The sequence below is a fragment of the Microtus oregoni genome, unplaced genomic scaffold (assembly GCF_018167655.1).
Source record: "Microtus oregoni isolate MIOR12 unplaced genomic scaffold, Mior012 000085F_ref0000168, whole genome shotgun sequence".
In the NCBI taxonomy this organism is placed as follows: domain Eukaryota; kingdom Metazoa; phylum Chordata; class Mammalia; order Rodentia; family Cricetidae; genus Microtus; species Microtus oregoni.
In genome coordinates this window covers 1,429,124-1,442,781 of record NW_024544551.1, presented here as the reverse complement: position 1 = coordinate 1,442,781, position 13,658 = coordinate 1,429,124, and the positions used below count along the sequence as shown (strand labels likewise).

Sequence of the window (13,658 nt, the reverse complement as noted above, 5' to 3'; positions counted from 1 at the left end):
CTGACTTCTCTAGGGCACAAGTAGACCCAGGCTATAGAGACTCTTCCTGAACCCCAAGCTTATGTGAGGATGGACGAGGGGCAGGTTTAGACATGGCTGGAACTTTTACACGGGGGTTGAAGGAACACATTCTGCAGTTAGTGGGTCTCTGTTCAAATTCTGGTTTTACCTTTCCTAACTTCGGGTACAGTTATTCACACTTTGAAATGAAGCTGCTTAGCGGTCAACTGGGATGGACACAAAGGACCGTGACACAGCATGCAATGAGAGTACGCCCAGCACGGGATCTAGTGTAGGAAAGGACTCCGCATAGCCTAGCTTCGGTGCCGCTTCTTCTGTGTTCAAGGAAATTCACGATGCTGGCAAGCTACTGAGACCCTGTCCCCATGCTTGTTTTGTCTTTGCTAATAAGAATACCTGTATGAAAATTTTAAGAAAATCAAAATAAGCTGATCCTCTGGATTCAGAAGGCGCCATTTCTATTTCTAGAAAGAGGCGAGGCAAGTTTTAAGCAATGCTCTTTCTTCAAGATTCTGCCATATCACATATCTTCATTTAAAGTTGATCATTTAACAAACCACTGTTAGCTCCTTCCATATGAGATGCCCCCAGTTTGGCGTTGGGGGTTCAGGAAGGGAAAATGTATAACCTTGTTGTCAAAAAGTTCATAATAAAGTGCAGGCAAATGGAATGACTTATTGTTAACGCAGAGTGAAAACAGTGCATACTGGATAAGCATAGGATACCAGGGAACAGGCTGGAAGAGCATTCTCTGCAAAATGGGTGTACTTGGAGGCAGAACCCACTTGAGGCAGAACCAGAGCGATCACAGCCAAGGAAACGGGGCTGTTGAGAGGAATGGGGAAGTAACTGAACAGAATACTGCTGGCCAAGTGCTGGGGTAGATTGTTGCGGTTAAGGGGATGCAAATTAGAACTTCCCATCTTGCAACAGGTCTCCTTAACACAGTTGAAAGACTCAGACTCCCATTTCCCAGCACTGGAATCGGAAGCACCCTCTCCTCCAGCAGCAAGGGCAGGGACTCTCAGCCAGGACCAATCAGATGGCTAAAATCTGGGACGTTGAAGGCTAAGATGACAGAAAACCTGAATAGTCAGAGGTAGTGATGGCAGTGGTAGCGACCTCACCAGATGGTTCTTGGGGTCTGACTGTGCTCCCTAGAACATCCTGAAAGCCTGGGTTTTGAGCCTGTTAGTGGGTGCTGAGGATCTGATCTCAGGGTTCCCCGCAGGCTTATGTTCGAAGGCCACCAGGGGCACAACTAGAAGATGATGGAGGGTTTCAAGTGACCAGAGGGTGTCAGGGTGAGACTGCGCCCTGTTCTTGTTCTCTGTGATTTCCTGGACACCGCATTCACGGTTTTCCTCATGATAAGCTGCCAACAGCACAGACCCAGGCAAGAGGCCCATCCATCATGCCCTGAAACCTCTAAAACAGCAAATCAAAATAAACCCTTCAACCAGAGAGATTCCTAACTGCAATCCTAGCATCCACAAGCCTAGGACAGGGGGACAAGGAATTTGAAGCCCCCAATGGGTATACATAGTTAATTAAAAGTCTACTCTAGGTTATACAGTAAAAGCCTATTAAAAAAAACAGTAACAAATGTTTCCATAGAAGTTGATTACCTCGGGTATTTTTATTAGAGTGACAGAAAGCTGTCTAAACACAGTGAATGTACAAATTATTCAAAATTTCCATCAATTATTTTGTTTACAATAACAGAAACTACATTCCATTTTTTGCCTCTGGAATTGTAGCAATGGGGGCGATTACTAGAACAACCCGAGCACAAACGCTCAGGTGCAGGACATATAAACAAGATGTATTCCAGGAGGAATGAGGCAGGGGAAGTGGGAGGCCTTCCTTGGTGACTACTTGGAGGCAGAAGACAAAGGAAAGGACAGAGTTAATAGGAACATGCAGGAATCCAAAGAGAGGGGGAGGACATTCAGTAGAAACTCCGAAGAGAGATCAGATTTGTGCTGGCAGAAGGGGTGTGGTCATGTGAGACTTATTGAACTGAAGGTTCCTGTTCAATGTTCAGAGCACAGTGCCTGCCAGCCAGCTCAGTATACAGGTGGTTCTTAGAGGAGACCAGGATGGAGGCAGAGCAGATGTGACACAAGAGCTGGAAAAAGAAAGGGAACCAAGGGATGCTGACGTCAGAGGAACCAAGGACGATGCTGGTTCCTAGTGTTAAATATAGCTGTATTTTAGTGGTGGTTTTAATTTGTTTATGTGGGGTGTGTGTGTGTGTGTGTGTGTGTGTGTGTGTGTGTGTGATGGGAGATGGGGAGAAGTTGTGGAGGTCAAAGGACAGCTGGTAGGGATTGGTTCTCTTCTTTCCCATGGGAGTTCCAGGGATTGGATTTAGGTCATCCAGCTTGGGCAAGCACCATCATTGGCTGATCCATTTTGCTAGCCTTTAAACTTATTATTATTACAGTTTTAAATGGTCATTTTGACAAAAGATATGACCAGAGGTTTACTGATGATTTTGACAAATTTGTAGAGTGATGAACCAAAAAGACAAAAGGGAAAAGAAATTTCACAAACCAAAACACAAAACCAACCAGATTTTAGTAATTCAAGGTACCAGGAAAAGAACATTAAAAGGCCAGGTATGCTGGTATGTATCTGTAATCCCAGCACTTGGGAGACTGAGGCAGGAGCATCACTGTGAGCTCAAGGTTTGCCTGGGTTACACAGCCAGATGATATCTTGAAAATTAAAACAATCAGAAAGTGTTTTTAAAGAAAAGTTCATTTTAAAGGGCAGATAAGTAATGCTTAAAACTGGACCAAGTGATGGGGATAAGCTTTATACACGAGTCAGCCGTTTCGTCCATGGTATTTAACAAGCACCTCTCTCTCTGTAGACTCTGGGGACCAAGGTGGTGGAAAAGACACTTTTGCTTAAGAGACTGCAGCCTGGAAGGGAGGTTACCCAGTGTGGTGTGTAGCAACAGAGGAAAGGACAGGAGTTCTGAGAACAGACATCTGGGGGTTCTGGTTCAGATAAGGGAGGAGTTGGTTCAGAAACGGCTTTTCTGAAGAGCTGGTTAGGAAAAGGGCTCAGATAAAGAAAAGAGTATTAGGGCAGAAACGTGGCAAACACTTTTTTTTTTTTTGAGAAATGAGAACTCATGTAAGCGTGGGAGGGAAGGAACGAAGAAAGACTGTGTGGAGGGCCACGGTGGAAGGGTGTCATTCTGGAGTATCAAAGACACCTGCTTCCACGGCTTGGTGCATGTGGTTGCCAGTCTGCAAACAGAAGGCTGTCTAATGGCCATCATGTTCACTGTGAAATATTGGAACTGGTGGGGCAGGAATGACCTAGGTTAGGGGGCAAAGGGAAAAGGCTCGTGTGGGCAATGAAGCAGAGAGCTGTACTCTCTTGCCAGCCAGCCCTCAATTCTCTCCCAGGTCCTCAGGAAGCGATGATAGCTTTCGCATTTCCACCACCCAAACCCTGATTGATTCTCAAGGCAAAGGAGTCTTGGATTCTTCAGTGCTTATGTCTAAATCATCCTCAGTGATCTCAACTATCATTCATTTTTACTACGTTCATAATTAAGCAACATACTCAACAGGAAACAACTAAATGCCAAATATGTGGATATTAATTGTCTCCTCAGGAAGCCCAGATCCACAGGAAACTGTTGACATCCTCTTTTCAAAGGCATTCTCCTCCTTAATAAACTGGCTGCTTCCCGTTCACTTTATGGCTAGATATTGTAAACGCTTTCTCCTTCGTAGCAAATTCTGGATTTTTTTTTTAAATCATGTTAAGCACTTACCTACTGGCAAACAGGCAAAATGAAAGCATTTCTTCAGGAGGTGACTATAGGCGGGAGCTACTGCTAGCACAGAGCCAAGGGCATTCTAAGCTATGAGAGCTGAACAATCTCTGCAGTCATATTCGTTCACATTCATGCACGCGCACGGATAAATGGGCCTCTAAGGACTTCTACTTCTGATGGCATGTTTTTCAGATTCGCCCCCAGTGAAAGTACGCTAGTCTCTTACTAGGGTTCGGAATACTGAATCGGAAGTATCCACCACTACAACAAATGGGATGGGAAGCATCCACAGGCAATTTTCTTGCCATTCAAAGAGTGTGAAGGGCTCTGGATGATCTCTCACTAGACAAGACAGACAAGGCTACCCCCAGGAGAAAAAACCACAAACTGTAAGTGAAGGGAGGTAGGGAAGGATGGGATCGGCGAGGAGAAACAGCAAGAAAACTAAGTGGTGATAGACTAAGTGAGGGGTTGGAGTCCACAAAACAGCAGCCTGGCAGATCACACACACACACACACACACACACACACACACACACAGGCACATTCTAACACACATCCTAGCACAAGCTTCAATGCATCAATCTGGTCACTAAAGTAATAGACCAATTTTCCTCAGACTTGGTTTAAAAAAAAAAAAAAACAACTTACCCTAACTGCTATCAATTTAAAATTCTAGCAGCTCAGGTTAATTAAAAAAAGAAACGAATATTCTGGATTTCCTCTAAAATGAAGAGGGCAAAGGGTGTGTGGCAAGTAACCACTGCAGGCAAGGGCAGATGAGGAACAAGTGAAAGGCGCCCACACACCACAGCTTCCATGTGGCTGCCTGCAAACTCACAGCCAGAGGCAGCCAAAGGAGGCGAGACTGTGGATGAAGCCAGAGGGAGGTGTAATACAGTTGACCTGGCAGTATTCATCCCCTCACTCCCCCAACTCCTTTCCTAAAAGACAGGGAATAACAGGCCTGGAAGAAAACGCTATGCAATTTACAAAAAAACTTCAGGAACGACTTCTCAGCCCAGCTCCTATTTCCTTTGGCTACTTTTGACTTCGTGTAAATTGCACAAAACACAGCCATCAGCACAAAGCTCTCTTGGTACAGAGGCCAACAAAGGGAGACACCCTGCTTCAAAGCAATAATTCTCCTAGCTGTCACTTCTCATGCTGGCTGGCCCGGATTTCTGTTAAACAAGCCCTTTCAATTGACAGTTTCCCTCATTCCACATAGTGAGGTACATGGGCCACATCGAAGGCCTACACTGCAAAATGTAGAACTTTCCTTGCTCAGTTGCTGCCCCAGGAGCTGTGGCTGACTTGCAACTTAGCAGTCTCCAAGATGCTAACTGAAAAGAACGGGGGATTTCACAGCCTTGAACACCCCCACCCACTAATTTTCCCCAGCCACCTCTACTCCCACCCCCGTGTACAAGTGGACTTTTGTATACATAAAGTTCCAGGAAACAAAGCACACAAACACTCATACACAAATAAACTCCCAAGCTAACACCAGCTATAATAGTGTTTTGGTTGGAGCTTTTCCAGGCCTGTCACCAGCTCTGTTAGCAGTAAATGAAACTCTTGCTTTTGCAAAGACAGAAAGGGACAACCTCTCCTATTTCAAATGGTAAAAGGGGCCCCCTCACATCTTTCTGTCCCCAGCAAAACGAACAGCAGAAGAGTTGGCAAAACAAAACAAAAAAACAAACAAAAAAGAACGTATTCCCCAAATAAAGATCTTTCACTTCTCTCCTCACTCAGCTTCCCCTTTTAGCCGGAAACGCACGTCCCTTCCAATTTCTGACACCCCTTTTCAAGAAACCCGGACTTGGGCTGTTCCTGGGAATCCAGCTTTGGGCTGTCCCCAGGCAGGCGGCCCATTCCAAGCGCTTTTTTCTTTTTGTATTAACAGTCAAAGCTCGCTTTCTCCTTTCGAGAGAAATCTGAAAAGCAGCCTTGGTGGGCAGGCTTGGCTAGGTCTGATGCTGGGTCCCTTGCCTCTTAACCGCCTGCCTAGTGGGACAGGGCTGCACCCTGGGCTCTCCGCGTCCAGCCAGGCTGGAGAGAGACAAAGTTCCCCACCGCTTGCTAGCTGCTCCCATCAATGCCTGCTCCCGCCCTCCTCCACATTCCTGCGCTGAACTTGGCGAGCCGAGCTGCTGGCGTACCTTCCTTGGGCTCCTCCGCCTCGGAGAGCATGCTGTCGGGGTGCACAGCCGCAGACGCCACCGCCGCGGACATGGACGTGAGGGTGCGAGGCTCCCAGACGAGAGCGATGCGCGCGGGCGGCGGGACGCGGTGGGAGGAAGCCGCTGAGATCAGAACCTCCCGAGGCAGGCGGCTGGCTGCGGGAGGGATTTTCAGGGGAAAGTTCCGCAGGAGTGACGAATCGCGCGGGGCTGGGCCACGGGAGTCCGCCCCCGAGGGGCCGCCGCGGGTGGAAGCGACCCGGCAGGTGGGGCCCAGCACAGGAAAGGTGCCCTGGAGAGAACGGAGGTACGGGGCAGAAGTGCACAGGGGCAAGCTCGCACTGCATCTGGGGGTAGCACTTCTGACATTCCCTGTCTTGGGCTTTGACGTGAAAACTCTTTCAGGGCTGCTATTTTTTTTTTTTTCAGGCTAGTGATATAGATGCTGTTGCAAGCGTTTGGAAGAGTCTCATTCGCAAGGCACAAACTTCACCAGTGCCAGGAATGGCCTCTAAGAAAGTAGGACAGGATGGGCAGAAGCCCCCCTAGTGCGTGGCTGGCTCCCTCTAACCAATGCTGGGAGTTAAATGCCTCTCTGGCTTTGGGAAATGCTGACAGACAGGAGATAAAAGGCCAAAGGAGGGCCTAGAGCACAGCAACCATCCTGCTCTCCCCTCCCCACCTGGCCCTTACTACAGATTCAGAGGAAGTCCTCTTAGCCCTGGGTGGCCCCGGTTTGCCCTTCAGAGAAGTGGGTACGACAGCTTCCACCACTCTACCTGTCTTCGGAGGTTATATATTTTACCAACCCTTGTTTTAGCACCAATCCTAGGGTGAGGGAAAGGAAAATCATCCAAAGGAAGGAAACACCCAACTGGAGATTACGTGGAGAGATACATTCTTTAAGAAATGTCTTTTCCAGCCGCCTTCCTTTTCCTTATATCTATTTTTATATGGAGGGGGCAGGCTCTATGGTCAATTTAATCAAAGAACTATGTAAACTGTCTAGGTTTCTCAAATCTGGGTTTAGATTGAGCTCTGCTATTTATTATTTATACGGCCTTAAGCAAAATAATAATAATAATAATAATAATAATAAACCTCTCAAGTATCTATTTGCTCATCTATAAAATGAAGATAAAGGTAATATGTAATTCATAGATGTGTCTGGTATTGCAGCCAGTACTATAAACAAAGCAATTTGATAGAATAAGTGCTACACACGAGTTATCATTAACTATTGCGCCTTATGACAATAAATTTTTGTAAAGGATATTCTTGCCTTTTACTTCAACATTAAGTTTCAACAGTACCAATTCTATTCACAGGCAAGAGGGCATTATAAATAGTAATATAAGGTCTGATATTAAATCAGTTCCTATTGACAGGTGATTGATTCTAACATGCCTAAGACCCTTTCAGAATTTTATATCAATTTTATTGAAAGGGCAAGGTGAACCAAGACATAATAGCCAGAGGGAAGAAAGAAACATCTGGAAAATATCAGTACTGTGGAAGCCTACAGAAACTGTACATGCTTTGAAAAGAATAACGGGCTGCACCCTTCTGAAAATCAAGGTAACCATGGTCCCCTTTGCCCCACATCCTAGTGCTGGTCAGCCTATGCTCCCTAATCTTAGGTTCATGGCAGACACAGGCTGAGATAAAGATGGAGATGGTTCTGAATGGAAAAAAAAAAAAAAACGCTCCCTTGCCAGTCATACACGGCCTTGCCCGTCCTTCTGAGGAAATCCCTCTGGCCTTCCCTACCCTACAGCATCTGGCCTTGCTTTCCGCCTCCGCAGGCCAGACGTCCACGGATGTCCACCGGGGGCTCTGAGGAACCTAGCCATGGCTGTGTGCTACACAGATGAGATAACTTCTGTCGATCTCTAGCTGGGGTGAAGCAGCACCTTTCCCACGATGAGGTGATGCTCACGCAAATGAGGACTGCCCAGCTTCCACATTCATCTGCCCCAAACACAATGACTTTCTCACTTCCTTCAGGAAGTGCCCCTTTATGTAATATTTATTAAATGTCATTTACAAACCCAAGGACATGCAAACCTCCTAAGGTCTGTTGAGCAGAAATCCTTAATACCCTGCTTGTTTTTACACGGGTTCGCGAAACGGCCTTCAGCCCAGCCCAGGTTAGCCAAGGAGAACAAGTGCTGAATGAACAGTTTGAACGCTGCCACAGCAGCCCCGTAATCAACTTAGTGTCCTGTTAACAGCCCTGCTGATCTTTGAACAGTCACCAGGATCCTCAGGAAACCTCCAGAGAAACTTTTTTTTTTTTTATTCAAATACAGTCCAGCGGTCACCTTCGGGAAGAATGTCCCCAGATCAAATTCAGGAACAAAGGATGCCCGGCTTACCTAAAAAGACTGTTGATGATAAGCACACCATAACCTTAGAGCTGTCTGCCCTGGGCAAACTATTCTGCTTCACGCCTCCAACTTGCAAAATCATGGCAATGGACAGCTGGAACTCCAGGGCTCTCATCTCCTCATGCTACTTCCAAGTGAATAATTGGTAGTGTTGATTTTGCTAGAATTTTATTCAAAGTGGGTTGGGCTAGTCATAGTGGCTAATACTCCAGGACATCACAGGGATCTGCTACTGCCTCTCTGACTATTCATTGTTGTCTTTTGGAGACGGGGGTTCATGGATCCCCAGGTTGGTCTGAGATTTGTTAAATGACCAAGTATGACCTTGAATTTCTGATTCTCCTGCTCTCACACCCAGTGTGCTGGGATTGTAGGCTTGCACCACCATGTCTAGTCTATGTGGGTCTGGAGATCGAACCCAGGGCTTCATGCATTCCAGGCAAGCGCTTTACCAGCTGAGCTATATCCCCAGCCTCCTATTAATTCCTGTATGCTTGAGAAACAGCCCAGCATCCTTCCTTGAGCAATAAGCTCAGACTTCACATTAACCATCCTTTGTAGATCACTTACTATAAAATAGCAACTAAACTGGCAACATTTCAGATCTAGAAAAAGGCATACTTAAATACAATGTTGCATTTCAACACCTCTGCAATAATGGAACTTTCCCATCTAGGTCCGCGTGGGAGGATTTGAAACCCTGAAACAGTTCTGATTATTTATCCATTGATTAGAACATTACAATATTTACACAAGTCACATATGAATGGGTCTCCCTTAGCTGGAACTTCCTTTTATAATTTTGGTAATTCTGGACCACAGATTAAATGAATTCCTCCCAAGGTACTTTTGGGTTTGTGAAAAACTTATTAACGCCAACCTAACTTAACTAAGTTGTAGAAAGGTCAACTGAATCTCGGGCAACAGGATAGGCTCTTTTCGATGGCACTCGAGTGAAGCTGGTTTTAAAAGAAAAGAGGAGGTGGCTACAGCCTGGGCTTTAGGCCCTTTGGCTGTCAGAGAGCCAGGTGCCTCTGAAGAATAAGTAGATTGCAGGATCCTCAGCTCAGGGGGCCAGCGAAGTGGGAAGAGCCAGCATGGCTACCCAGGGGTGTCCTGCTATCATACGCTCCAGCAGACTCAAGGAGGGTCTGGTCATTGGCAGTGAAGACCAGGTACCTCTGCCAGCCACTCCTGTCCTGGCAACTGCTGGCTCAGAAGCAGCTCAGATCAGGCCATCAATGTGACTATTTTTACCTCTGCCCTGGTGTCACAGTGCTGAATCTGAACATATGAAGCTGTAGGTCACAAAATGGCTATTTACAGAGTATTCAAAGTGACTTTCTTCCGTTCGACTCTGAGGCTGTCCTCAACTTTGCTATTACCTGTTGTCAAAGACTCCCAAAATGACTGGGCAGAGGCAGCATATACCTTTAATCCCAGCACTCAGGAGGCAGAGGCAGGCAAATCTCTGTGAGTTTGAGCCAGCCCAGCCTGGTTTATAAGAGCTAGATCCAGTACAGGCACCAAAGCTACAGAGAAACCCTGTTTCAAAAAACCAAAAAAGAAAAGAAAACAACAACAAAAAACCTCCCAAGATCTCTTTACAAAATTGACCTTTACACTGTCCTGAAGTGTGGAAAAGGCTTTTGGTTCTTGGTCCCATTTGGTTGGGGCTGAGAACCTTCCATCCAAGACACCACTCAACTCAAGCCTCCAAACCATGGGAAGGCCTCACTGGTCATCTCTCCGGAGCCCTCCCTGCCCCATATCCTTGCTCTCAGTGCAGAAAGGGGACTCGTTTAACAGTAGAGGCCATTTATGTACCTTCCAAGCAGGAGCAGCTCATGCTTCCTGTGGCCTTGTATGTTGATGAGCAGAGGGGCTAGGTTAGGGGTCTGAGCATGAAGTGGAACAGAAGCGCCCGAGCCAGCAGAGGCAACTAAGAAAGAGCGAGGCGGCGGGAAGAGAAAGGGGTACTGTCACCAGACTCTGGGAGTGTGTGGTTATGGGTAAATTCCATTCAGACTTCCAATGACAGTGCCAGCAAATCTTACATAACCATCAATATTCTGGGTGTGAGCAAAGGGTTCTGAGGGAGTGAGAAGCGCTGACGCTGAGGTGCGCGCTGGCAGGCAGACAGCTATGCATCTGGTGCGCACTTGTTTCCTAGGATTCCATTGTTTGTTTCTGTTTCTCTCCTAAGAAATCATCCGTGCTACAAAGCTTTGTGTAGATAATCACAAAGCTCATGCGCGCGCACACACAAACACAGAGACCAGGTTGGAAAATACTGAAGGATTTGTGAGTCCATGATCCTTTTCCTAGAATACCTATCAATAATTCTTTTTATGTTTTCTTTTTGGAAACAGTGTTGGAGTTTATTAAATAGAGCTTTCACGAGAGTTCAGTCTGAGTATTAACTTTAGGGGTGTCTCCGAGAGGTGCTTAAGAAAAGGGTACTATATACCCAAGAAATAGGTCTGGCTTCTCCAGAGACTGTGGCACCACTGTGTTCTACAAGAGACTGCAGGTATGACTTGGTGGCTCTGAAGTGACATTCTTCAAGGGGTTTCTAGGAAACTTTTCTCTCCTGTTTTTTTTTTTCCATGTGGTGTGGGAGGGGTGAACGTGATGAGGTCAAAGGGTGGTTTCTGAGGTGCAGCGGATAGTGCAGGCTGGAAAGGAGGAAGACTAAACTCACAGGTCACATGACTCATTGCCATGTGACCATTTTGCTTGAAGAGTATAAAAAGGAATTCTACGTAGGTATTCTTCATTGCAAATTTTGTTACTTATGTCAAAACTCTTGACCCTGGGTTAGTGAGAGAATGCAACTACACTCCAAGCTGAGGGGCTCCTTTCTCTTTCCACGTTCTTTAAAATTTCCCTGTCTTCCTATTTTGCATCAATCTACTTCTCTGGAATTTGGTTTAGTCTTAGTGGGGTCGATGATGGCTGAAGATTGAATTTTTGAAACTTCACTGCTAAACATGAACAGAGACCCTATCTACTGAGGGATCAAATGTCTGAATCTGTCCTCGGCTTGGATACTGGAGGATCTTCATTCAACGAGAAACTAGCAGAGGGACACCGTGACTATAGCTGTATTTACTAAGTCACCCCTTGAGTTCACTATATGTAACTAAAGAAAGGCGGTTCTGCCTCCCCCACCCATCGCAGCCCCACTAGCCAGTCAGCAGGCAGGGCTCCTGAGGGCAGGCCACTCCACCCCCATCTCCCATTGGGCCCTGTAACCTACAAGCCCCACTCTGCCCTCCCCAAACCCAGCCACTACAGCATCAGCAGCCCCCAGAGGCACAGACACTGACTGGAGGAAGAGATGGGTAGATAGCAGTGCAATGGTGCATTCAACAACATAAAAGAGCAATACGGTACCACCAGAACCTCGTGGTCCTACAACAGCAAGACCTGAACATCCCAACGCAGAAGAAGCACAAGCAAACGACCTTAAAAATAACTTTATGAAGATGATAGAGGCTTAAGGAGAAAATGAAAATTTTCCTTAGAGAGATCGAGGAAAAGAGACAAACAAAAAGTTGGAAGAAAAGAGGTTCTATGACTTTTCAAGTCACTGACCTGAGGAGCAATGGGCTCCAGGACAGAGTGGATGTGGCTGAGCTTCCTTCCTGCCTCCTGCATTGGTCCTCCCTGCACAGAGGAGGGATGCCTCAAAGACACTGGAAGGTCACCAAAGAGTTTACATCTGGCTGCGGTTCCAGCACAGACGGCTCTAATCCTTGTTCGCATGCTGAGATCACCACTCCAAATTAAAGCCATTCCAGTCTTGACATTTAGTGCTTTAAGTAAGCTATAAATTTAATAGCCTCTATTTATTCAGCTACATGAGACCATAAATGTGTTGGGCCTTTTTTTTTTAATTAAAAATTCAGTTGGGACCCCAACTAAGCTTCCTTGGATATGAAGCAAAATCAGAATTAAGTGGGGGGGGGACCCAAAAAAACTCCAGACTCAATTTGGGTTTCTTAGCCTTCTTATGGAGAGCATAGCAGAGCCCATGCCGGCAGAGCCTTGCTTGGATTGAAAGGGTTCTCCTCTAGTTGCTCTTTTTAAAAAATTTCCTCTACAAACAGGCAAGTTGTTAGGCCTCTATTTGCACATCTGTAAAATGGGGGTAATGCTACTTATCATCAGTGATGAAATGAGCCAAGAAGCTGGCCAGGTGTGCAAACTACAGCACACCCCTTGTCTCATGTCCCCATATTTTCATGAATGACACCAGACTGGTTTGGACCGTTCAGGAATGTCTGCTTGGAATCCTACATGCTGACCCAGATTGATGAGCTACAGAGAGTGAACGCAAGAGGGCTGTAATTCTTCCTCTGCCCAGGTTAATGGGGTCAAATGGGAAAGCCTCAGGGGAGGTCACAGAAAAGATTCAACAGATTGATGGGAAGGAATCCACTGAGTCAGGGCAGCACGGAGTCACGCTGACTGAGGCATGCTGGCCCTCCTCAACTCAGGTGATCAACAGTCACAACCCAGGTGAACAACCGTCAGATACAACAGTCACAGGAGCTAAGTCCGCACGCAGCGTGAGCTGTCACCCCTCTAGCCCCCCGTTTGACGTGACCCCTAGACACGTCAGCAGCAGCCTCTCTCCTCCACCTCCTCCCTCGCCTCTCTTAGCAGAGACACTTTCCGTAGAAGGCAGCCCCACTTAGAAAGCCCCTCTTTGTAGTGGGCCGAAGTCCAGTTGAAGGGCCGCAACGAGAAAATTCTTTCCCTTCTAACCGCTGCCCCCACGTCCTTTACACTGAAGAAATAATTTTGTGATGAGACAAACATAGATTTATAACTGAATTTTCTTCTTCAACAACTTAATAGAGAGCCCCTCACACTGGCTGGCTGGAGCGGCATGCAATCTGAGATTCTTGTGCAGCCTTCCAGCACAGGCTGGCCGCACACATCTGTAATTGATTACTGCGACGCGTTCAGAAGCCAGAGGAGCTCTGCTCGGGACCTCCAGTGATAATCTCTTCTCTTCTCTTCTCTTCTCTTCTCTTCTCTTCTCTTCTCTTCTCTTCTCTTCTCTTCTCTTCTCTATGTTGCCTGGGAGGGGCTGGAGAACGACGCCAAGATAGGTTGAGGAATGAGTCCCAAAAGCAGAATCTCAGACTGCATCTGAGCAGAGAAGGTTTTTTTCCCCCAAGTTTCTGAACAAAATCTGGAATCCCAAAGTCGTGCGCCACATGTGGAAATTTGAATCCA

General features: G+C 46.5%; 1 protein-coding gene across 2 annotated transcripts in view; it reads right to left on the bottom strand.

The window, feature by feature from the left end:
* The window catches only part of LOC121441949 (tumor necrosis factor alpha-induced protein 8), a 111,738-nt gene that overhangs the window by 32,260 nt on the left and 65,820 nt on the right, over positions 1-13,658 (bottom strand). The window contains exon 1 of one of the 2 annotated variants that reach the window (XM_041643369.1): positions 5,995-6,151. The exons of the other annotated variant lie outside the window; for it this stretch is intronic. Within the exon in view, the coding sequence (XP_041499303.1) occupies positions 5,995-6,067 (73 nt within the window). The 5' untranslated portion in view covers positions 6,068-6,151. Of the gene's footprint in view, positions 1-5,994; positions 6,152-13,658 lie in introns of those variants that run through there. 2 annotated transcript variants of the gene reach the window in all.